Below are 23,461 nucleotides of genomic sequence, written 5' to 3'. Positions count from 1 at the left end.
GCTTATAGTACTGATTCATGTCGTTCAACACTTACGGTACTGAGTCATGTCGTTCAACACTTACAACACTAATTCATGTGGTTCAACACTTACAACACTAATTCATGTGGTTCAACACTTACAGTACTGATTCATGTCGTTCAACACTTACAACACTAATTCATGTCGTTCAGCACTTACGGTACTGAGCCATGTCGTTCAGCACTTACAGTACTGAGTCATGTCGTTCAACACTTGCAGTACTGATTCATGTTGTTCAATACTTAAAGTACTAAGTTATGTTGTTCAGCACTTACAGTACTGAGTCATGTCGTTCAACACTTACAGTACTGACTCATATATTTCAACACTTACAATACTGACACACAGTTCAACACTTCAACACTGACTCATATTTCAACACTTTCAACATTTACAGTACTGACACACAGTTCAACACTTCAACACTGACTCATATTTCAACACTTTCAACATTTACAGTACTGAGTCACGTCTTTCAACATTTAAAAATAAAAGCTTAAAAATGTTTCTTCTGGCAACTTTATATATTCACAAGACTGTTGTATCTTGTATACATTTAAAAGCACTAATCTACATATCTGTAGTGAAATGTATCCTGGATGTACCGTATCAGATATTTATATCACGTCTAGACATTGTGGCAGAGTTATGAAGGAACAAAAACACCGAGACAACTTATAAAATAAAAGCATTGAAAGTAACGGCTAGTTTTGTAATCACTTGAAAGACATTATTTCTCAAACGCAGCTATAATTTTTTTTCTTCAGAAATTTCAGTATTTTGTGAGTAAACTTTGCAAGATACTATTAATAACTGATTAAGAAATAATGATATAATATTTTTCAATTCTGCTTGTCTTTATTCACAAAAGGTTTAGAGTTGTATTTTTATTTTGTTAGGGGTATATTAGTGGGCATATTTAGAAATGTAACGCGTATCTTAAGCAGCGCTCTAGAAAATGAATTAACGAACTTTATGTTGTGTTATTGGTGACAGCGGGAAGCAAAAAATCAGTTTTCAGAATCTGAAACGAGAGGTCGTTACTTGTGGAAGTAAAAGATAGAATTTATACAAAAAAGAAAAATTGATCATGTTTGTGATTTCGAAAAAACATTTATTCTTTAGTAAAAATTATTTAATATAAATACAATTTATTAAGAAGTAAAATTGGAACAGACAGAGAGGGGTTGTGTTCGTAACGAGAAAAATTTAGAAACACTATTATTATCATCAGAGTTCACACTAGATTTTTCTAATTTGTCTTGAATGTTCGGGAGATGGCGCTGTATTATCAACTTTGTGTAGAGAAAGTGTTTGAGGTCGCTAATATTTTCTAACATAAAATGTTCTTCTCTTCCTTCACTTTAAATATTTCTTTTTTTTTTTCGTTTGATCTTTCACTCTCAGTGTTTCTTTTCAAGTTATTTTTAGAATTGGGAACATAAAGCTAAATTATCTTATGCACAAGCAAGATAAGCAGGTAAGCTTTATATGTATTCAGGACAGTCGCTGAACAGCTGATTGGCCCGATATGGCCATATGGTTAAGGCAGTCGAGTCGTAATCTGAGAGTGATGGGTTCGAATCCCCGTCACACCAAACATGCTTGCCCTTTCAGCCATCAAGGAACTATAATGTGATAGTCAATCCCATTATTCGTTGGTAAAAGAGTTGGCGGTGGGTAGTGATGGCTAGCTGCCTTCCCTCTAGTCTTATACTGCTAAATTAGGGACGACTAGAGCAATTACCCCGCGTGTAGCTTTACGCGAAATTAAAAAAAAAAATTCTGGGCTCCTAATTTTGTGTAAATAATTCAATAAAAAAATTATAACGACTTTAGAATTGGCTATCTAAAAGCACTGGCAGGTAAGCAATAACAATATGAACTTTTTTTTTTATAACAACTTAGACATTTAACAGGATGAGCTTCCTTTTGTGCGCATGTCACGACGTTTTAGTGATTTAATATTGAAGAATTAATTAAACTGCATTCTTATCATGGTATACTTATCCACACTTTAACAGTATATAAATTTTATGTTCTTAAATTTATAACGCAACATTTTAAAAGAGTCCTGAATTTCCCTTAGTTTGAAAACTGTCACATTTTTCTGTATAGGTGTCCCTTCTTTAATTTTATTACCACCCCTCCAAGAAGTACAAAATTTAACGTAAATTACTGATTAAAATTGTTCAGACAAACCAAAATATTTATTGCCTTCAATCTTATTTGGTTACAGATCTATCAAATAGAAAATCAGACTCCTCTTGCGACATCCTGTAACATCCTCTCTTTCAGAACTTGCTAAAAGTTCTCTTTGACGTTTTAATACCACATTATTTACAACCAATAAAAACCAAAGGGATTTCTTTATCAAATTACATTATTTTCTCTATATAGAATCTTTAATCTCAACTTTTTTTCCCAGGGTAAGTATATCGACGAATTTAGCTGAACTTCTAACAATTCTTGTCACATAGTTAGAAAGCCAAAAAATGTGTGATAGTTATGGGATACACTCTGCTTTTTGCATGTTATTATTTTTGTTCTTTTGAACTTCACTTAATTAGCCCGGCATGGCCATGCGTGTTAAGGCGTGCGACTCGTAATTTGAGGGTCGCGGGTTCGTATCCCAATCGCACCAAACATGCTCACCCTCCCAGCCGTGGGGGCGTTATAATGTGACGGTTAATCCCACTATTCGTTGGTAAAAGAGTAGCCCAAGAGTCGGCGGTGGGTGGTGATGAGTAGCTGCCTTTCCTCTTGTCTTACACTGCTAACGCCCCCCCGCTAGTACAGCGGTATGTCTCCGGATTTACAACGCTAAAATCAGGGGTTCGATTCCCCTCGGTGGGCTGAGCAGATAGCCTTTGTGGCTTTGCTAAAAGATAAACACAAACACAATACACTGCTAAATTAGGGACGACTAGCACAGATAGTTCTCGAGTAGCTTTGTGCGAAATTCAAAAACAAACATTCATTTAATTAAATAAAAATTATTTAGTGGAGTAGTACCATTAGTATAAAAAAGTATAATTAAAAAAGAAGACCCTGGTGAATAGTTTATGTAATTTTTGCTGTCGACAGTCCATGATATTTATGTTTTTTGTGTGTATTTTTCATTTATTATTAAAAAAAAACTAAAATGTTAAAATAAGAAACGTTTAAAATTATTTAAGGTTAGATTAGGTAAAACAGATAATAATAATACAATAGAAATATTTCACGAGGTGCGCCGGCAAGTAGCTCATACATAGTGTAATTCGAACGCGTAATATGAGCTACACGTTCGCCTGTGATTTGTGACCTATAATATCCCCAATAGTGATTAGACGCGTTTCAAAGGGTAATAAAACAATACAATTTAAGTGTAACTAGATGTATACTGTTACAAATTAAAGCTATTTAGAATAAACAAATGCAGTTTAATGTTATAATGTGAAGTCATTCTAGAAAGAAAAAAGGGGTAATTTAAACTCATTTTGATGTTTGTGTGTGATGGTTATGAGGTCAGTTAAATTGAACAGCCTGATACAGAACTAGGGTAGAGGAAACAACAGAAAAAAAATATGAAGTTTTATTCGTATTAGTAAAAAAATACTATATATATTCATGGACAAATCTTTAGTAAATAACTTCATTATTAAAAAACACTGGATATCTGTGTACAACCGACTAGTAATCTTGGTCAAACCTCTGCAAAAATTTGTGAACATACACATACGTTACTAAAAGTTATACTATGAAAACAATGCATTTGTAGAAAATGACCACGTGGTCGGTACCGAGAGAATTTCATTTAATTCATAATTTTGTTTCATTTATGTATGGGCTTCCCCTTAGACCATGGACCCCTAACGGTTGCTTAAACCTCCTAAGCCTTAATCCATCACTGATTATAACCACATATTTTATCGCATTGGAAGTACAAATTTCCAAAATGATGTATACTGAAACTTGTGAATTATATGTAGGCATCAAATTGAATAATTATTCTTTTGCATAAATATTTTTAACAAACACCGTAAGTTTTCTTGACACATCGCAAAGTTACCTCTGAAAAGAGAGAAGAATATAAACTGAAGGTTTACAATTGTCAGACTAATAAATGTAAAATAACAATGTGTTAAGGAAAGGTAATATCAGGCGTCAGACAGACTTACCATGTGGCAGTTCATAATGTGTTCGGACTAATAAACTCGTGGCTCATTGAAATTATTTATGTTTCACCTTAATTTCGTCATTAGTTATACACTGCTGGCCAAAATCTTAAGGCCAATGAACATAAAGAAAAAATATATATATTTTAAGTTGTTAGACTCAACCAGTTATTTGAGTAGAGCTTCAAAAGATGAAAATAAGAAAAGGGGGAAAAAAAACCTTTTTAGCATTTAATAGGGAAAATGCGAACACTGTGAAATTAGCCTAAATACTAGCTGGTCAAAAGTTTAAGACCATACCAAAAAGAAATCCTAAACAGGGTAGGAAATGCCCAACAAGAGGTTTCAGTAGTGAGTTGCACGGCCGTCATTGCGAATAAGTTCAAACATTCGCTTTGGCATGGTCGATATAAGCGTTTGCAGAAGGCTGGCTGGAATGTTATTCCACGTGGTGAAGATGGCTTCATGAAGGTCATGCACTGTTTGTAATTGACGTCCATTTCTACAGACTTCCCTTGCCATCCATCCCCAAATATTTTCAATGGGGTTCAGTTCAGGCAAACGCGCTGGATGGTCCAAAAGAATCACGTTATTTGTCATGAAAAAGTCCTTTATTTTGTGGGCATTGTGGATTGCAGCGTTGTTCTGCTGAAAGATCCAGTCATTTCCACACAAGCGAGGGCCTTCAGTCAATAAGGATGCTCTCTCCAACATGCCAGCTGCTGTTTAAAGCTCCTGTATAACCTGAAGCTCCATTGTTCCATGGAAGGAGAAAGTACCCCAGATCATGATGGAACCTCCTCCACTGTGTCCTGTAAAAAATGTCTCCGGTGGGATATCCTTATCGTGCCAGTAACGTTGGAAGCCATCTGGACCATCCAGGTTAATTTTTTTCTAATCATAGAACAAAACCTTCTTCCACTTTTCTACGTCCCATGTTTGATGCTTCTCAGCAAAGTTTAACCGAGCTGTTTCGTGGTGTGGAAGGAGGCGTGGCCTTTGAAAGCGCTTACGGTTTTTAAAGCCTTTCTCTCGTAGATTCCATTTTATTATTCTTGAGCTGCATTCTGCGTCCGTAGGGGCCTTAATCTAGTTCGACAATCGGCTGGTGTCTTGCCGGACAACCCGTCGAATCCTCCTGCTCAACGCCGGCGAAATTTTCTTGAGCCGACCACTTGAAATTCTCGTTCTGTATCCCTCAGGGTCTTTTAAGAAATTTGCAACAGCAGTTTTACTACGCCCAATCTCGATGGCACGTTGAGAGAGACCTTGCTTTGGCAGCTCGACAATTCTGCCACATTCAAACTGTGTCAATTTTTTGGCCTTTGTCATGTTTTTACCCAATGTAACACAGGAGATGTTGGCAACGCTAATTCTTGAACACAAATGACTAAATTTCGTTACGTGTTTACCGATTAACGCTTCGTTTCAGTATGGTGTTAAACTTTTGACCAGCTAGTATTTAGGCTAATTTCATAATGTTCATATTTTCCCTATTAAATGCTAAAAAGTTTTTTATTTTTATTTTCCCTTTTCTTATTTTCATCTTTCGAAGCTCTATTAAAATAAGTGGTTGAGTTTAACAACGCAAAATGAATATTTTTTTATGTTCATTGGCCTTAAGATTTTGGCTAGCAGTGTTTGTGTTTGGGACAGTGTGCACAGCAATAGAATGACTGATCTTCATAAATATTTTGAAGACAAGGTAAGTGTTAATAGTATGTGACATTCAACTCACTAATAGTATAGTAATATAACATCTCTGCTCTTAAATTGTTTTGATATTATAAATAAATGTCGTACAGTTTTGGTATGGTAACTATGCAATGGAGAATTCAAGATCTAATAACAAATCAAATATAAATCCCCCTCAATCCTCGCGCATACTAATTTAGCATACTAAACATACTGATATCTCATTTCTTAATAAGATCTTAGACACTGTGAAGCTAAGCCTAAAATAATGTTTGTTTGTTTTTTATTTGCGCAAAGCTACACAAGAGCTGTCTACGCTAACCGTCCCTAATTTAGCAGTGTACGAGTAAAGGGAATGCAGCTAGTCGTCAATACCCACCGCCAACTCTTGAGTTACTCTTTTACTGACGAATAGTGGGATTGACCGTCACATTATTCACTGTTCACTCCCACGAGCATAGTTGGCGGGACGGAGATTAGAACACGCAACACTGAGAGTGCGAGTCGAGTCCACTGACCACCTAGCCATGCCAGACCCCGAAAATAATAAGAGAAACATTCATGTCAACAGACTTTTAAGTATTTAATTTAAATATTATATATGTAATGCATTCAAACATTTGCTCTAGCCGCTTTCCCACGTTGATAATTTCTGTATTTTTTTGAGAGCCAAATGCTGCGTGGTGGAGGTATGTGTCACACTGAATATCGAGTGACCCTCCGGTCCTGCAAATTTTCAATAACGTCGAGAAGCACGTGACAGCTGATATACCTTCGGTTCTCTTAGATGACCTAAGTGACTTCCACTTCACTGTATTCACATGTACACAAAACTGTGTTCTGCAAAAATGGAAGTCTCTTGTTTTCCAAGGTTTCAGCGCTAAATCATTTGCTTTGAACGGCTCAGCATGGCCTGGTGGGTTAAAGCATGCGACTTGTAATCTGAGGGTCGCGGGTTCGCATCCCGTCGCGCCAAACATGCTCGCCTTTTCAGCCGTGGGGGCGTTATAATGCGACGGTCAATCCTACTATTCGTTGGTAAAAGAGTAGCCCAAGAGTTGGCGGTGAGTGGTAATGACTAGTCTTTCTAGTCTTACACTGCTAAATTAGGCACGGCTAGCGCAGATCGCCTTCGAGTAGCTTTGCGCGAAATTCCAAAACAAAAACATTTGCTTTGAAATATTTTGGAAAAGAGTGTCAGATAGAATGTGTGGGTTTTATGTTCGAAAACATTTGTTGGTTCTTTCCAATAAATCAAGTCATTTTCCTTGATCACTCCCTTCACGTTTCGCAGCGTCTGAGTGATATTTTACCACCGATAAATTTGTGGCTCATGAAAAAGTGTTGGCCTGCTAATGTATATGTCATAAACCCTAACGATTTTGATCAGAGGAACTCTGATTAGTAAACTCCACAGAAATTATAATTTTCTCAACAATTACATATTTCTGATATGCGCCACATTCACAGGAGTAAGGAATGGGAGTGTAATTGAGGGGCAAAATTACTGGTTGACATGATTGAAATAATTAACAGTTCGACAAGTGTTAATCGTATCAAGCTGTGGATCGAAGGGTTTGGAGTTCGAGATGTGAGGCTTGTGGATATAATCTACACTTTCAACCGTTAGCGCGTTATAAAAATTGAAGTCAGTCCAGTTATTCGGTCCGCATGGTATCTGGCTGGTTGTCTCCTTACTGATCAGTAGTTTAAAATTAGAGACAACTATACTTCAGTCGTGGGGTTCCTGACCTTGCTGTTTACCCCGCATGGTCAGTTCAATTGATAAGAATTTAAAACTTGTGCTCTCAAAGACAGATTAGTCTTAACAAAACAATTAGTATATTTTAATTTAGAAGATTGGGCTAATTGAGATTATATCAAACTCAAAGTGTCTTGGACATTACGAAACAAGTTTTTAATCTATTTATTTTTGGTACAAATCAAGTCACGAGTTACTAAAATTCGTAAGATAATGAACTTACTTCGTACTCTATACTTCGCTGCTCCAAGAGGGCTGCCTTGCGATTTTCCACGATGTCCGAATCATCACGGTCAGACCTGGGAGAAACTGACCAGCTAACGAGAAAAAAACAACAAACAGTTTACAGAACGTTTTTGTAGTTAACTTATAATATTTGAAATTATTATGAAGATAAAGTAGTTTTGAGTGCTTTTTGCGAAAATTCTCCCAAAGTTACACAAGGGCCGTTTAAATAACCATCTCTGATCTAGAGTGACCCTTATGGATCAGGACGACAGTTAGAAATCGCCTTTTTTTTTTTACTATAGAGAAGGCAGTTAGCCAACTCTTTGACTGTTACTCTTACAACGCAACAACGGTACCAAAGTGCAGTCCCGATTTATATGTATATTTTTCTTTTTACGCGGAGACAAGATGTACATAATGGACAATGGGATTAACAGCCCGACATCCAACCACTCTACCATGCCTATCCACAATATACAGTTACAACAGAAAGTTTCGTACCCATGCGTCCCGAGTGGTTTTTTGCTCATAACTTAAAAAGTATCATGATTAGGCTAATAGAAGTATAATATATTATAAATATTATAATAACACACATCTACGTAAATTTTTATGTAAATTAAACGGCATATAAACTCTTTATAAACAAATAGCCAAAAATAGAAGGAGCAGAAAGTGTTCGTACAGTTCAGAACGTGTAAAAAAACTGATATTCCCGTAAAATTTGTGTTTAGTTTGGCAAATAAACTACATTATACCATTCCAGAACTAGACACTTGGTTGATAGTTATTGGAATTTAGCCAGCAAAAAATGTACTTCCGGCAATTTAGCTCCATCTCAGTCATTATCTGCTTGGTCATCATAGCAAACAGGAAACAACTCTCCTGTGATTTAAAAAACCGAATTATTGTAAAATACAAGTCTCGTATGTCTCTTTCCAGTATTGATACACAATTTAATGTGCCGAAATCTACTGTTCAAAGCATAATTGCCAAGTTTAAGCTTACAGGATCAACTGCTAACCTCCCTCGTTCCGGACGCCCCACCAAAATTCCAGAGAGAACCAAGAGGAAGGTTCTCAGAGAAGTTAGTAGAAACCCTCGTTTAACACGTAATGACATACAGAAACTTGTAAGGAAATTGGGGTTGAAGTAAGCATCTTTACAGTTATGAACATGTTACGCTATTCTGGGTTCAAAACATGCCATCCTTGTAAAACTCCATATTTAAAGCCTGTTCATTTAGAAGCACAATTGAGGTATGCAAGAAATCATGTAGATAAACCCTTTAACTATTGAAAGAGTATTCTTTGGTCAGATGAGACTCAAATCGAGCTTTTCGGCCACAATGATGTTTGCTATATTTTCCGTAAGAAGGGGGGAACGAAATCTTCCAAAGAACACCGTCCCTACAGTTAAACACGGAGGTAGCTCGATCATGCTATGGGGTTCCTTCAGCTCTTCTGGTGTAGGCAGTCTTCACCGCGTCAACGGAATCATGATAAAAGAAGAGTACGTTGATATATCAGGCACTTATATCAAGAATGATGCTCGGAACTTGTGGCTTGGGTGTCGTTGGATCTTCCAGCACGATAATGACCCTAAGCACACATCGAAATATGTGTAATCCTGGTTGCAGAGGAACTACATAAGCGTTCTGGAGTGGCCATCGCAGTCACCCGATCTCAACCCAATTGAAAACATTTGGCAAGAGTTGAAGACCAGGGTTCATCAGCGTCATCCGAAAAACTTGCAAGAGTTGGAGGCCTACTGTAAAGAAAAATGGCAGAAAATACCAGTCGAGTACTGTCAAACGATCATGGAGGGCTATGAGGAGAGACTGCGTCAAGTAATTCACCTGAAAGGCTATACAAGTGACCATTAAAGTAGACGCACGAAGACTTTCTGCCCCTCCTATGTTTGGTTATTTGTTTATAAACCGTTTATTTGTTGTTCAATTTACATAACAACTTATGCAGATGTGTGTTAGAATAATATTTATAATATACTATACTTTCATTATCCTAATCGTGATACTTTTAAGTTATGAGGAAAAACTACTCGCGACGCAGGGGTACGAACACTTTCTGTCGTAACTGTAAATATGGTTTCGACACTGGTGGTGTGCACAGCATACATGGTGTAGTTTTGTGTTTAACAACAAACAAACAAACTTCATAATTTCTACTATAATCAAATGTACGTAGTACCTAACCCACTAAGACTAACATGAAGCGTCCAAGTGCTTATCTTTTAGTGTAGTTTGTTTTGTTTTCAATTTTAAGGACAACACGAGATATTCCGTTTTGTTAAAAAATCTCTATTAAATATCAGTCTTTGATATCGTAATTATTGTGTCATTCTAACGGCACCCTCTAGTGGTTAACAGTGAACTTGATGAATAATAGCATCAATCCCCGAAGCGGCATAGTTCTGTGCTTAAAAAAGCAAAACTATGTTAATATACTCAAAACATTGTAACCCATGTATCTCTAATATTTCTGTTACAGCTAATGAGGTTCTTAGTCTTTGAAATACCTTGACCTAATCTTAGGCCAATGGGATAAAAAACAGTACAATAAATTATCTAGTGGCTCAATGTTCGACGTATTTATTTACAAAATAAGCTAACAAATAGTTATAATCGGGGCAAAATGAACACCACACGTTTTAAAAGAGAATAACAAAATATCTTGTTATTTTATCACTGCCAAATAACCTGTTATCCATTTAACCTATACGAACATACCGAAAGTGAACAAAGTAGTGGAGTAACCAGCGAATAGAGTAATGTAACAATGTAACTAGTGAACAACGCAGTAAGATATTCAAACTGCTCAGCGAACCCACAGTAACCTTACTGAAAATGACAAAATAATATTTCTTTCGTTAGACCTTGTCACAGAACGTAGGTTACATTATAAAGAAATGAATAATTTTGTACGTTGTTTTATCAAGTAAGACATATTTTGTTATTATTATTATTTTGTGTCATGTTGAAAAAAGTGTTAGGCCTTGTTACACAAGGTAGACTATAGGCTACATATATTAATAATACCGTATGCTGTTTATATTGATTAAGTAAGACGTATTTTGTGTCTCGTTGAAAGAAGTGTTAGTGTGAAATCTCTTGACAGTAACCGATTAAACGCTTCAAGACTCAGACTCAGAGGTAGTAGCCTAATTTGCTAAGACTAACACGGAGTACTTACTTGTCTTCTGATGTGACTTTGTATTCACTTCATGGTCAAAATGAACATTTCCATACACAATGAATAAATACAAACTAAGAAAGGAACTTCAAATAAAACTGCTTATTGTGGGACAGGAGAATTAAATTCCTGTCGGTGACGCCAAATAACAACATCAAAAAACTTTAAAGAAAAAACAATAGACATACATTGTCCCAAGGGGTGATGTTGGTTTGATTGGATGTTGGGCAGCTAATGATGAAGTGGAAGAAAGTGGTCTGTTGATCTCGCTGTTTTTCTTTAACTCTCTGTTGGGACAGGGGACAGTAGGAGTAGGCAAATAGTCGAATAATTCTGTTTGGTCTTCTCCCAAGTCAACTATACCAGAAATAAAATAAAACGCACATAATTACCAAACATTCACGTCAGCCTGTACAATGTCATTCTTTTTCTAACATTTCTGGACAGGGCGTCCACAAAACTCATTTTAGTGCTCAAACAGAAGGAATAATCACGTTTCTTCGGTAGCTCACTAGACTAGTCGTTCTAAATCATAAGTGTGTAGTTAAGAACAAAGATCATTTCAGTGGAGTTAATTTAATGAGATTATAAAACACCCCGGCGTCCCCCGCTAGTGCAGCGGTATGTCTTCGGATTTACAACGCTAAAATCAGGGGTTCGATTCTCCTCGGTGGGCTCAGCAGATAGCCCGATGTGGCTTTGCTATAAGAAAACACAACACAACATAAAACACCCCAGACAGCGCCTAAAAACTTTAAAATGTATATAAAAACATAAGTACAATATTTTAAATATAGTAATACAGTATACTGACGACAAAGTAACGAAAGATGCCAGCGGAAAAAAAAAGGTTAAGAAAACCACAGCAGTGTCGGTTACCTACAGTCGCGAACTACCGCCATTGTTCCGAGACATTCCGCAAAATCATCTGTATTTGTAGATATTTAAATTTTCGGTTACAGCTTTCCGGATGCGAACATGCCGGATAACCAAGCGGTTTCCTGACTTGTAAGTTTAAAGTTTCACGAATTCTTATATCGAAAAGCGCTTTGCTTATAATAAGTAATATATGCATATATGTGTGTGAGTGTGTGTGTGTGCTTATATGTACGTTTTTATATAGCATTGATATTATAGCTCTAACACAGCATTTTTGCGACAATTCGACTGATAATATGACAGATATGACGTGGTTCTGGACATACCTTCATTTCGCGAGAGGAATACGCCTCTGTTTTGGAGTTGTTCCTCAGATGAACTTCTGTTCTTAGTACTTGAGGTAGAAGCTACTGCGACTGGAGAGTCTCTGTCTTCTTCGAAACCCACGTTAACAATTCCTTCTGTCTCTGTCTTCTCTTTAACAAGTGTACGAGACCTGTGTACGAACTTATGATATATATACACAAGCAAGACAATCATAAAGCATCTAAACAAATACACGAATTCCTTCCTCCAGCTTGCTAAGATAAAAAAGTAACAAATGTTTAATATCTGCCAGATCTGCGATCAGACATCTGCTATTTTCATTCTTTTCTTTCTCTCTAAAGATTGACGAACTGTGATTAAACTGCTCTGCATTCCGGACTGATTCCGTCTGATGACATTTGACGTCTTACTATATTCCGTCTCCATCTTGAATATTAATTTCATTAACATTTAAATTATCATATTCTAAAACTCAAAACAACAGTATTTGTGTAGTGCATTTACTTGTTGGTGTAGTGCATTTATTTATTCTAATTTCTTGAGTATAATATACACTATTATCAGACTCGGTGGGTGTTAGGAGTCATTAACTGAGTTAATGTTATATTAATTACTGAGTTAAACCTTCCTTTTTAGCAAACTTGGTGGATGTTTATAGTACTTAATTAAGCCAATGTTATATTAATTTTTAAGTTAAACTCATCTTGTTAGAAGATCCAGTAGGTGGTTATAGTTCTTAACAGAGTCAAATGTTAACATAATTGATAAGTGATAATAACATTGTGTTCATTGTTCCGGTGTATAAGTGAAAAGTTTCTTAACGTAGACCACTATTGTACTATAATTAATATTCGTGTAGTTCGGATATTTGAATATTTCATATTTATATTGTTATTTACCAAGTGAAACTCGTGACGTAACATCATTCCTTGGTGAACGTTTTGTAACATAAAATCAAAGTTTCTATGTTAAACAATAAACTTTTTTAGCAATAGCATATAAACACAAATATTGTGTTTAAAGTGGGTTGAAAGGAAACGGTGCTGCTTTGCGCCTGTTTGGGAATGGGTGGTGGCAATTAGATGTTTTCAGAGAATAGAGGCAATGTTCTGAGGGAAACATACTCGAACTGTATTTGTAGAAGCATCTAATCGAAACGAATTTTCAGGCGAAAGCATGACAATACGGTCTGGGTATTTTGTAGCAGTGTCATATTATTATTATTTCTTTTCTTACCGACATGCATGCTGCCTTACGTTAACGAACTCAGGTATTGAAACTGAAGTTTATAGGTTTTTGTTTCTTTTAATTTCGTGTGAAGCTACACGAGGGCTTATCTGCGCTAGCCGTCCCTAATTTAGCAGTGTAAGACTACAGGGAAGGCAGCTCGTCATCACCACCCACCGCCAACTCTTGGACTACCCTTTTACCAACTAATAGTAATTTTGATAGTCATTTTATTACGACCCACGGCTAAAAGGGCGAGCATGTTTGGTGTGACGGAGATTCGAGCCCGCGACCCTCGGGTTAGTCGAGCGCCCTAACCACCTGGTCATGCCGAACCAGGTTTTGGGTAGCATCACTCTGTTGCACAGTTTCTCAAATGAATAAACAAGTAAATTAAGGAACACTCACTTTTGATCGGATCTTGTCTTTAACGCCTTTTTGTATGAACTGCTACGCCCTTCGCCACATTTAATCGGTTCGTCTGGTTGCTTTTCCGGTGGTACTGGAAGAGGTCGATAGTTTTCACATTCTTTACGAATGTTTTCGTCTCTCACTTTAGATTCTGTCCCGTCTTTAGCTTCGGTTTCTCCTCTTAGATCCAACCGTACTGTCTCTTGTTCAAATACCTGTTAATTTTTAGTCGGGTTAAATGATCAAAATTAAACATGCAACACTAAGAAATTAATCCATTGTTGTAACAATATAAACTAAAATATAAAATAAGCGAAACGAAAGTTTAACAACAATCAGCGATATTATGACCAATTAAAATTGTATTTACCGTACATTTGCTAAGAGTTTAACAACGATCAATGATGTTTTGACAAATTAAAACTGTATGTACCGTACATTTGTTTAAGAGCTTAACAACGATCAGCGATATTTTAACCTATTAAAACTGTATTTACTGTACATTTGTCTAAGAGTTTAACAACGATCAGTTATATTATGACCAATTAAAGCTGTATTTATCGTACATTTGTCTAAACGTTAAACAACGATCAATGATGTTTTGACTAATTAAAACTGTATTTACCTTACATTTGTCTAAGAGCTTAACAACGATCAGCGATATTTTGACCAGTTAAAACTGTATTTACTGTACATTTGCAACACAATAATTTAATAATTTAATATGAGATTAGCTGTTTCTCCTTTTACTTTAAAGTGAGCTAGCTTCTGTTGGTAGTTAAAAGATTTGTCAGTAACATGGAAGAAACTCAGGATTAACTTACCTGCTGCAGATTCTGTTGACCATAAGAATGAGGAATATCTGGTTGTTCAACCTGAGTCGGGGGAGGCCCTCTAGGCCGACAACACTGACAGTAAATAATCAGACAAGTGATGACGAACACCACAAACCCGGCTAATCCCCCGAGGACAGCATATGTCACCCATTCTGGAGTTTTATCTGATTGCTTCTCTGGAGGTTCAAGATAAGCTGTAATATGACGTGAAGTAAACTAAGGAATTACACTTCATGATACTTTAAACAGGGTGTAATAGTTAAGGTTTTTACATTAGTTAAAGTCATGATATGTTAAGAAATAGGTTGTAAAGGTTAATAAACTCAGAATAATGTTTGTTTGCAGCGAAATATTTCCAAGAAGTATATTTCAAATGTTATGCCTGTTCTTACACTTGACTGTTTTCGCACGTTAACGTGTATTACACGAAAGGTCATGTTAGGCGGTAAAGATGGTTGGTAACGAATGTTATTAATATTTACCTTCTGCTCTCGTTACAACAACGTAGCCTAAGATCAGTGTGACGTCATCACTTCTGAGAAGCTCCACGTCTGTCACTGCTATCTCGGCCAGTATTGGTTTTTCGTCACGTGACACTGTATATACAAGCATCACGTGATTTAAATCACTGTCCACAGTGCAGTTCCATAGCTGAAAACAAAACACGTGGTTATTCACTTCTTTTGAGGTTTTGTATTTATTTTGTACTAAAAAAACTGAATATATCGTGTTTAAAAGTGTCAGTTAGTACTATTCAAAATATGAATACCTCAGAACTCGTACAATTAATAACGAGAAATAGGAGGTGAAAGAGAGTAAATTGTGAATTCACATTTTACACCATTGATTTCTTGAATAGAGCGAAAGCTTAACTGATAGGTTCAATACACAAAAACAAAGAAAAGAAACGAGTTTTTTGTGTGAACGTGTCAGCACAACATTATCATGTTACTAAGGGCATTAAAATGACAAGATTATATACTTTTCTTATTATAAATTTAAAGACAACCAAAAATTTATGGGTGAAAAAACAGTGGATTCTAAAGGAAAATAACAAATAAGAAAGAATCGGGCAAATTTGTTTCTAAACACATAACAGAGTATAGGTAAGTAGCTGTATGACTTCACACTTAAACGACAGCGCTACTTCGCGGTTAATAGTAACCACATGAGCGCTGGCCATGCCTAGCCTTAGTTCTTGATCTCACACTTTAGACCACGTGATGTGTAAGAGAGTGAGGGTGTTATGTTATTGTAAGTACATACAAAAGGCTGGAGGTTATTTTTGAAACTCGTTCTCTACGAGACGATTAAAGATTGCATATATCTTCGGAAGTTTTAAATCTTTCTTCATGAAATGTGGAGTCTGGAATGGTCTAGTTGTTAGAACACTAGCTCTCAATTTGAAGGTCGCGAATTAGTAAACCCTAACCCTTTCAACCGTGGGGAGAGTTATAATATCACTGTTAATCCCACTAGTCATTAGTAAAAGAGAAACCCAAAAGTTGGCGGTGAGTAGCGTTGACTAGCTGCTTTCCCTCAAATTATGTGTATTAATTGACTTTATTAAAATCAAATCGTGTCTGAAATATATAATTTTCTTCGTTTCCTCCGTGATTGAAATGTCTAATAGAAGAAGTCTTACAAATTACCGTTTTCTCTCTGGACTTGTAACAGAACATGTGGAGTTTAAGTCGAGTGAATGTACGAAAATGTTGCTATAGATTGAGCTACTGTTTATGAAACCGTTTTAAACGTTTGGTAAACTAAAAATAATATATGTGTTAGGAGAATTAATAAATGTAAAAGTAAAGAGGCTTTTCTGTTACCACGCATTTTGTACTCCCACGGAACTTTGGAGACATGTAAAAATATATATATATATATTGTTGAAGAAAGATACAACAAAACGTATCACAGGATTTAGTTTAAAAACATAGTACCAAAATACGCCCATAGGGGCACAGGAAATAAAACACAGTAGACGTATCAAACTAGCCCCCATATCGTACACTAGAGAGAAAACATATTATTGAAAAAGTGACCCGAAATATTTGTTTGTTTTTGAATTTCACGCAAAGCTACACGAGGACTATCTGCGCTAGCCGTCCCTAATTTAGCAGTGTAAGACTAGAGGGAAGGCAGATAGTCATCACCACCCACCGCCAACGCTTAGGCTACTCTTTTACCAACGAATAGTGGGATTAACCATAACATTATAACGCCCCCACGGCTGAAAGGGCGAGCATAATTAGTGCAACCCGCGGCCCTTAGATTACGAGTCGAATGCGTTAACCCACCTGGCCATGCCGGGCCAACCAGAAACGAAGAACCTGGTGTTTAGTAATCGACCATTCCAGTAACAAGTATTATCACGAAACTGAGTAGTAACTTGTAATGTGTATTAAGCATCCTAGTACAAGTAACAATTGTTAAAACAATGTTGTGAATAAGTAGTAATTAATCAGGTTTGTTCAGCATTCTTATCAAAGCAATAGAAAGTTATTACGAAACTAAATATTAACGCATCGGGTGTATTCAGGGTTCCAGTGAAAGAAAGCGAAACTTAGAAACTGTGGTGTAAAAATGTTTTGTACTCGGTGTTAATAATAGTTTGTTTTACTCACTTGAATGTTTATTCGTCCTTTCCATACTGCTTCCCTTTTCTTCTTGTGAATACCAAAATGGATATCTTCTCGTTTTTCGAACGCTTGCTCGTATAAAAGCTTCAGTCTTTCTTTCATGATTGTCAAAAAGTTGGATGGTAGCCGTAAGGGATCCGCCTCTATAACTAGAAATGTAAAACTGACAGTTTACTAAGGCATCATTTGTACCATAAAGAACTGGGCGACACTTATTAAAAAATAATTCTGAGTATTTGAAATGTGTGACGAAAGGGTTAAGTTGGTGTTCGGATAAAACACTTTTTAAAGAAAGATTTTTTGTTTGTGTTTTTGATACTGGCGGACTGGTCTACATAAAAAAACACACTCGAGTTGCCTATGTAACCACTTACTGGTTATATTTTTGTTAAGATAATATCTGAATATTTTCCATTAAAGCAATAATTTTTCCGAAAGAGGCCAACTAATTGTTTTTGTTTGATTTTGAATTTCGCGCAAAGCTACACGAGGGCTATATTGCTAACTGTCACTAATTTAGCAGTGTAAGACTCTAGGAAAGTAGCTAGTCATCACCACTCACCGCCAACACTTGGGCTACTCTTTTACCAATGAATAGTGGGATTGACCGTCACATTATAACGCCCCTACGGCTGAAATGGCGAACATGTTTAGTGTGACGGGGATTCGAACCCGCGACCCTCAGATTATGAGTCGAGTGCGTTAACCACCTGGTCATGCCGGGCCTAAGAAGGTAATTCAGACAAATTTTAAGAATATGTTTATAAGCTAACGGGTAGGAAACACACGCATACAAACAAAGGTGAAAAAAAAAAACAATTTGATTACAGTTAACGTGTATTCAGTGGAAGAAATTAAATACTTCGTATCAATAAAAGTACGGACTCACAAGGATGGGGGAACTGTGGGCGTGGAAACACTCTGTTCTTATGGTGTTAAAAGACTGACACACCTGCTGGTGGTGTTAATAGAATGTAATAGTTTACTTTAAAGTGTGCTCACTTCCAACGGGTTGTGGTTAAACAGTTTAATTTTTTTACTTAAATAAAGAAACATATTTTGCTGCTGGCTTCGTTTCATTAAGACGAGTTAACAGCAGACGTTTTTACTAGACAGAATTAAGTTCTTCTATTAGAAACTTTGTTTAATGTTTTCTGTTATCGGCTTCTTTTCTGTAAGTTTCTTTGTTTATCACAAACAACCGGTTACATGTACTGTGTCCATCATGGGTGTCGAAATCCGGTTTTTACCGTTGTAAGCCTTCAAATTATAGCGCAAGAAAAAGAGGCAATTAAACATGAGTCGGTACATGTGTAAATCTGATGTTAGATACATGTGTAAATCAGATGTTAGATACATGTGTAAATCTGATGTTAGATACATGTGTAAATCAGATGTTAGATACATGTGTAAATCTGATGTTAGATACATGTGTAAATCAGATGTTAGATACATGTGTAAATCTGATGTTAGATACATGTATAAATCAGATGTTAGATTATCCATTAAATTACCGACATGTTTAAATTACCGACTTGTTTACATACTGTTCACTACAGATGATGTTAACGTGTTTGATATAAACGTATATTGTCTGTCATAGCGTTCGTCTGTCTCCAGTTTAAAAAGCTGTGCACGCATACAAACCTCAACATTCACTTTTGAAATGACTGGAGAACATACATGAATAATGTTGGTGTTAAATTATATTTCACAAACAGGATATTCTACTGTAAATTCTTAGGAATGAATCACTATCATTCACATTTTAAAACGCGACGTAATTTAAATTTACTGTACATTATTGTTGGGTTGCTCTTAGCATGACTGAAATACTCAACAATTAATTTTGGGGTGGGCGTTCTAAGTAGCTCAGAATTTTGGCTCTGACTGAAACCAATAATGCAACATAATAACCTTTTTAAAGTCCATGAAATAATTTAAATTAATATATTTACTTGAACATTTCCTGTCACTGGGAACGGGTACTTTTACTTGTTACACCATATTGAGTATTTTTGTTTTTCTTTGTTACTTCATGTTGAGTATTTTTATGTTTTGTCTGTTACAACACTAACCACAAAATAATTCGTTTTCTTCATGTTTTTAGAGTGTTTGTTTGTTTTGAATTTCGTGCAAAGCTACACGAGGGCTATCTGTGCTAGCCGTCCCTAATTTAACAATGTAAGACTAGAGGTAAGGTAAGTCATCACCACCCACCGCCAACTCTTGAGCTACTCTTTTACCAACGAATAGTGGGATTGACTGTTACTCATCACGCCCCATGGTTGAAAGGGCGAGCATGTTTGGTGTAAGGGGGAATTTTAGAGTGCGATTAAGTGCAAACTTAACAGTATTGTTATTTAGACTCCTGTGTGACTCCTGTTACTAGGGGCCTTGTAATAACCAATAACCAATTTGGTGCATTAACAGTTTAGAAAAAATGTGTTTATCGATTCAGTGGGACTTGTATAAACCCCTTAGTAATTCTAGGGTTTACATGAAAAGTTTAGGTTGGAAAATGATGTTTACATGATGTTCTTGTAAGTAGTTTCTCTGTAATATCATATTTAAATGATAGGGGGAAAAATACATTTGAAATTGCGTGCACGTGCTAACATCAGGTGATCAGTAAGTGAAAGATGAAGAAATTACCTTCTGAAGAGGATCCACTGAAGAAAGTGTCTACGATACAATATATGTGTATATAAAAATATATCCATTTGTTACGGATACAAACAAACAGTGAACATTTTATAAACATATAAAAAGTATTAAAGAGTATTTCATGCTATGCCTTTTGTTATTATTATTTTTACTGAGTAAATGTCCTCCGCTAGGACAGCAGTAAGTCTTCGGATTTATAACGCTAAAATTAGGGGTTCGATTCCCCTCGGTGAGCACAGCACATAGCTCCATGTGGCTTTGCTCTAAGAAAACACACAAATACACACTTACTGAGTAAAAGGAAGACCGTAAAATCACTTACGTCTAATCTAGTACGACTGTGTTTAGAGTACAGAGATATGTGGTAATAACAAATACTGACTGTTTTTACTTTTCATAACTGTACATTTAGAAGCATACTGGTGTAGTAATTAGTGGTGATATGACACACACATACACACACCAATCTAGATACCTATACAGTAACTAACCGGTACGTATCCAGAACTTTTTATCGGGTTGCTTGGAGTTTTCTTGACTTCCCATCACAACCTTCGTTGTGGAGACTTCTGTGGGCGTGCTTGTCTGTCTGTTTGTATTAGGGTGGATTTGTGATGAGATGGTGGTGGTGGGTGTTATCATCTCCTGCATACCAGCCGAATTTGAATAATTATCTGTTGTTGTCCATATCACATTTGATGTAGTTAGGACGGTTTGTATGGACTTTTTAGTTTTATTCATAAATGAGGGACCCTCTGTGGAAGAGAAACCACTGTTTGTTGTAATCGTTATAATGTGTGAAATATCCGTAGTTTTCGTACTGCTTATATCCACTGGTATATTTTGTGGTGTTGCTATCATAGATGTATATAGAAGATCTGGTACTGTCGACGTACATAGATCTGGTATTGTTGATGTATATAGATCTGGCATTGTTGATGTATATAGATCTGGTATTGTTGATGTATATAGATCTGGTATTGTTGATGTATATAGATCTGGTATTGTTGATGTATATAGATCTGGCATTGTCGATGAAAGAAGAGATCTTTTAGAGCTACTGGATATAGATGTTAGTTTAAGCGCGTTCGACTGGCTGGATATTTTATTAACCCTATCTGTTGTATAAATAAATGGAACTTCTTCAGTGTAATCATATTTGTTTGACGTTGATTCTAACAGTTCTTTTCTTGTATTTAAAGGTAGTTCAAACGGAAATCCAGTTACACGGTTGGATCTCTCTGTCGGTTTTCTGGACGTTTCTGTTTTACTCTGCTTTGAGGTTGCTGTGGGCTCAATCGTCTTAAATCGCTGTAATTTCAAAGTTACTGAAGACAGAAGCTGGTTGCTGGAACTTCTGACCGGAGAACCAGGCCTCTTGAATTGTGGTTTATTATTATTATCCATTGTGGAACCGTCACGCGCAGAACGAGCTATGCTTTCTTCATTAATTCCTTTATTTCTTGCACTAGTTGGAGATATGTTAATGGAAGAGAGATCATTTGTTGAGTCCACAAAATATGAAAGAACTTGTATGGATTTTGAAGTGGGAATGTTAAATTCGGTTACTGACCCATCTGATACTGGTGGTTGAATGAACAACTGTGAATTTATGGTTTTATGAAAAGTGCTTATTTCTCTATTTGCGTTGTAAAAGCTTCCATAATCTAAAAATGTAGGAGAGAGCAAAATGGGATATTCCACAGCTGATGATGACACTATTGTTTGGTCACGCTCTCTGTTGGTAACAGTTTGTGAAACTGTCGGCGCACGTGTACTGGAAGTTGGCGACAAGCTCTGCAGTGAATATTCTGGCCAAGAATGAAAATTGAACTGGCCTGCAGAAGGCGCTTCTGTTATAGAAATATTCGAATGATATGAAGACGCTTGTAATGTACTGTTAGTTTCAGCTTCTTCGACGGTCGAATTCATATTTGGTTTTGAAACGCTGAAAGATGATTGTTGCGATTGTCTGGTGGAAACTGTCGGTGAAATCTCAAACACAGATTGATTTTCTAAAACTTTGGATGTTTCACTGAAGCTCGAATACAAACTGAGAGGCAAAGCTTTATGGGTATACTCTGGCAGGTTACTTATACTGGAAATAAGATCATTTGTATCTTTCAGTTCATTTTCTGAATCATGTTGACCTTGCTCTGATTCTGTTGGATTCTCTGTTGCTGCTGTTTGTTGTGAGGGCTCTGAACTCAAAGGAGCCGAAGTGTAAACTTTTACTGAACTAGTATTTACTTCTTTTGTGGGATTTCTTACAAAATTCTTATTGTACCCTTCGAATATTGGTATTGTGGTCGCTACTGTGACAGAAACGATCCCGTGTCCTGAATCGGTCGAAATCATTGCATTTCGCTCCAAATTATATGATAGTTGTCGAACAATAGGAAATGCTGTATGTTCAGATGTTAATTGTGTATTAGTGTTTGTCTCGATCAAACTGGTCTCGATATCTTCCTCAATATCGAGGTCTGAGTTACATTTGAAAGATGATTCAATTGGTGGTGGTGTACAGGCTTTTGTGGAAGAACGAAGAAGAAGAAATGCTTCTGTTGGGGTTACAAATGAGGGTCTGACGTTTAACAAAGATGATGACGTAGGTCCAGTTGTAAAAGAAGAAGTAGTGCTGTAACGGAATGAAGGGTAAAAGTGTTTTTTGGAACTTATTTTTTGACTTACACTGGGGGTGAATGTCCATGATGGAGTCATGGGTAATTCTTTGTACGTTGGAGATGGTTTGAAGATAAGGATATTGAGCAGAGATGATGGACCACGATATGGAATGGAAGACCGATACAAGCCACTGGTTTTGATGCTCTCATGTTGTGCGCCATCATCAATATCGGAGAAAATGGTAAAGTCTTCAGATGTACTGATGCTAACAATGTCTGAGCTGAAAACTTGTGTGGGTTGTATAAAAACTGGACTATATGATTTGTAACCGCTGTTTGTCAGAGAAACTACTCGAGATGTTGGTAGTGTATGAATGAGGGAACTGAAAATTTTTCGTTCTATATTTCCATCGCCAGAGAATTCATCATCAGTGAAAAGTTTGTCATCCTCTGCCATCCAGTTACGACGAAGTTGGTCCAAGACTATTTTTTCTCGTTGATTATCCTCACCTGGATCGGCAAGGCTGGAATCACTGGTCTCAATAGAACCACCTAAAAGCAAATCATAGGTTAAAGTAGGCAGCGAACATTAATTTTTTTTAAAGTAACATACACTCGTTTTTATTAGATAAAATTTTGATTTGTTTTTAATTTCGAGCAAAGCTGCATAAAGGTTATCTGCGCAGGCCGTCCCTAGTTTAGCAGTGTAAGGCTAGAGGGAAGGCAGCTAGTCATCACCACCCACCGCCAACTTTTGGGCTTCTCTTTTA

General features: G+C 36.5%; 1 protein-coding gene across 1 annotated transcript in view; it reads right to left on the bottom strand.

The window, feature by feature from the left end:
* The window catches only part of LOC143238900 (uncharacterized), a 42,404-nt gene that overhangs the window by 9,838 nt on the left and 9,105 nt on the right, over positions 1-23,461 (bottom strand). Inside the window, exons 2-9 of the mRNA XM_076479533.1 lie at positions 20,559-23,243; positions 17,386-17,549; positions 15,241-15,409; positions 14,747-14,952; positions 13,920-14,137; positions 12,284-12,453; positions 11,267-11,435; positions 7,862-7,955 (exon numbers count right to left, since the gene is read on the bottom strand). Coding sequence (XP_076335648.1) covers positions 7,862-7,955; positions 11,267-11,435; positions 12,284-12,453; positions 13,920-14,137; positions 14,747-14,952; positions 15,241-15,409; positions 17,386-17,549; positions 20,559-23,243 — 3,875 coding nt within the window. The remainder of the gene's footprint in view (positions 1-7,861; positions 7,956-11,266; positions 11,436-12,283; positions 12,454-13,919; positions 14,138-14,746; positions 14,953-15,240; positions 15,410-17,385; positions 17,550-20,558; positions 23,244-23,461) is intronic.

This window comes from Tachypleus tridentatus, chromosome 13 (assembly GCF_004210375.1).
Source record: "Tachypleus tridentatus isolate NWPU-2018 chromosome 13, ASM421037v1, whole genome shotgun sequence".
NCBI lineage: Eukaryota > Metazoa > Arthropoda > Merostomata > Xiphosura > Limulidae > Tachypleus > Tachypleus tridentatus.
This window is presented reverse-complemented; position numbering and strand designations above follow the sequence as displayed.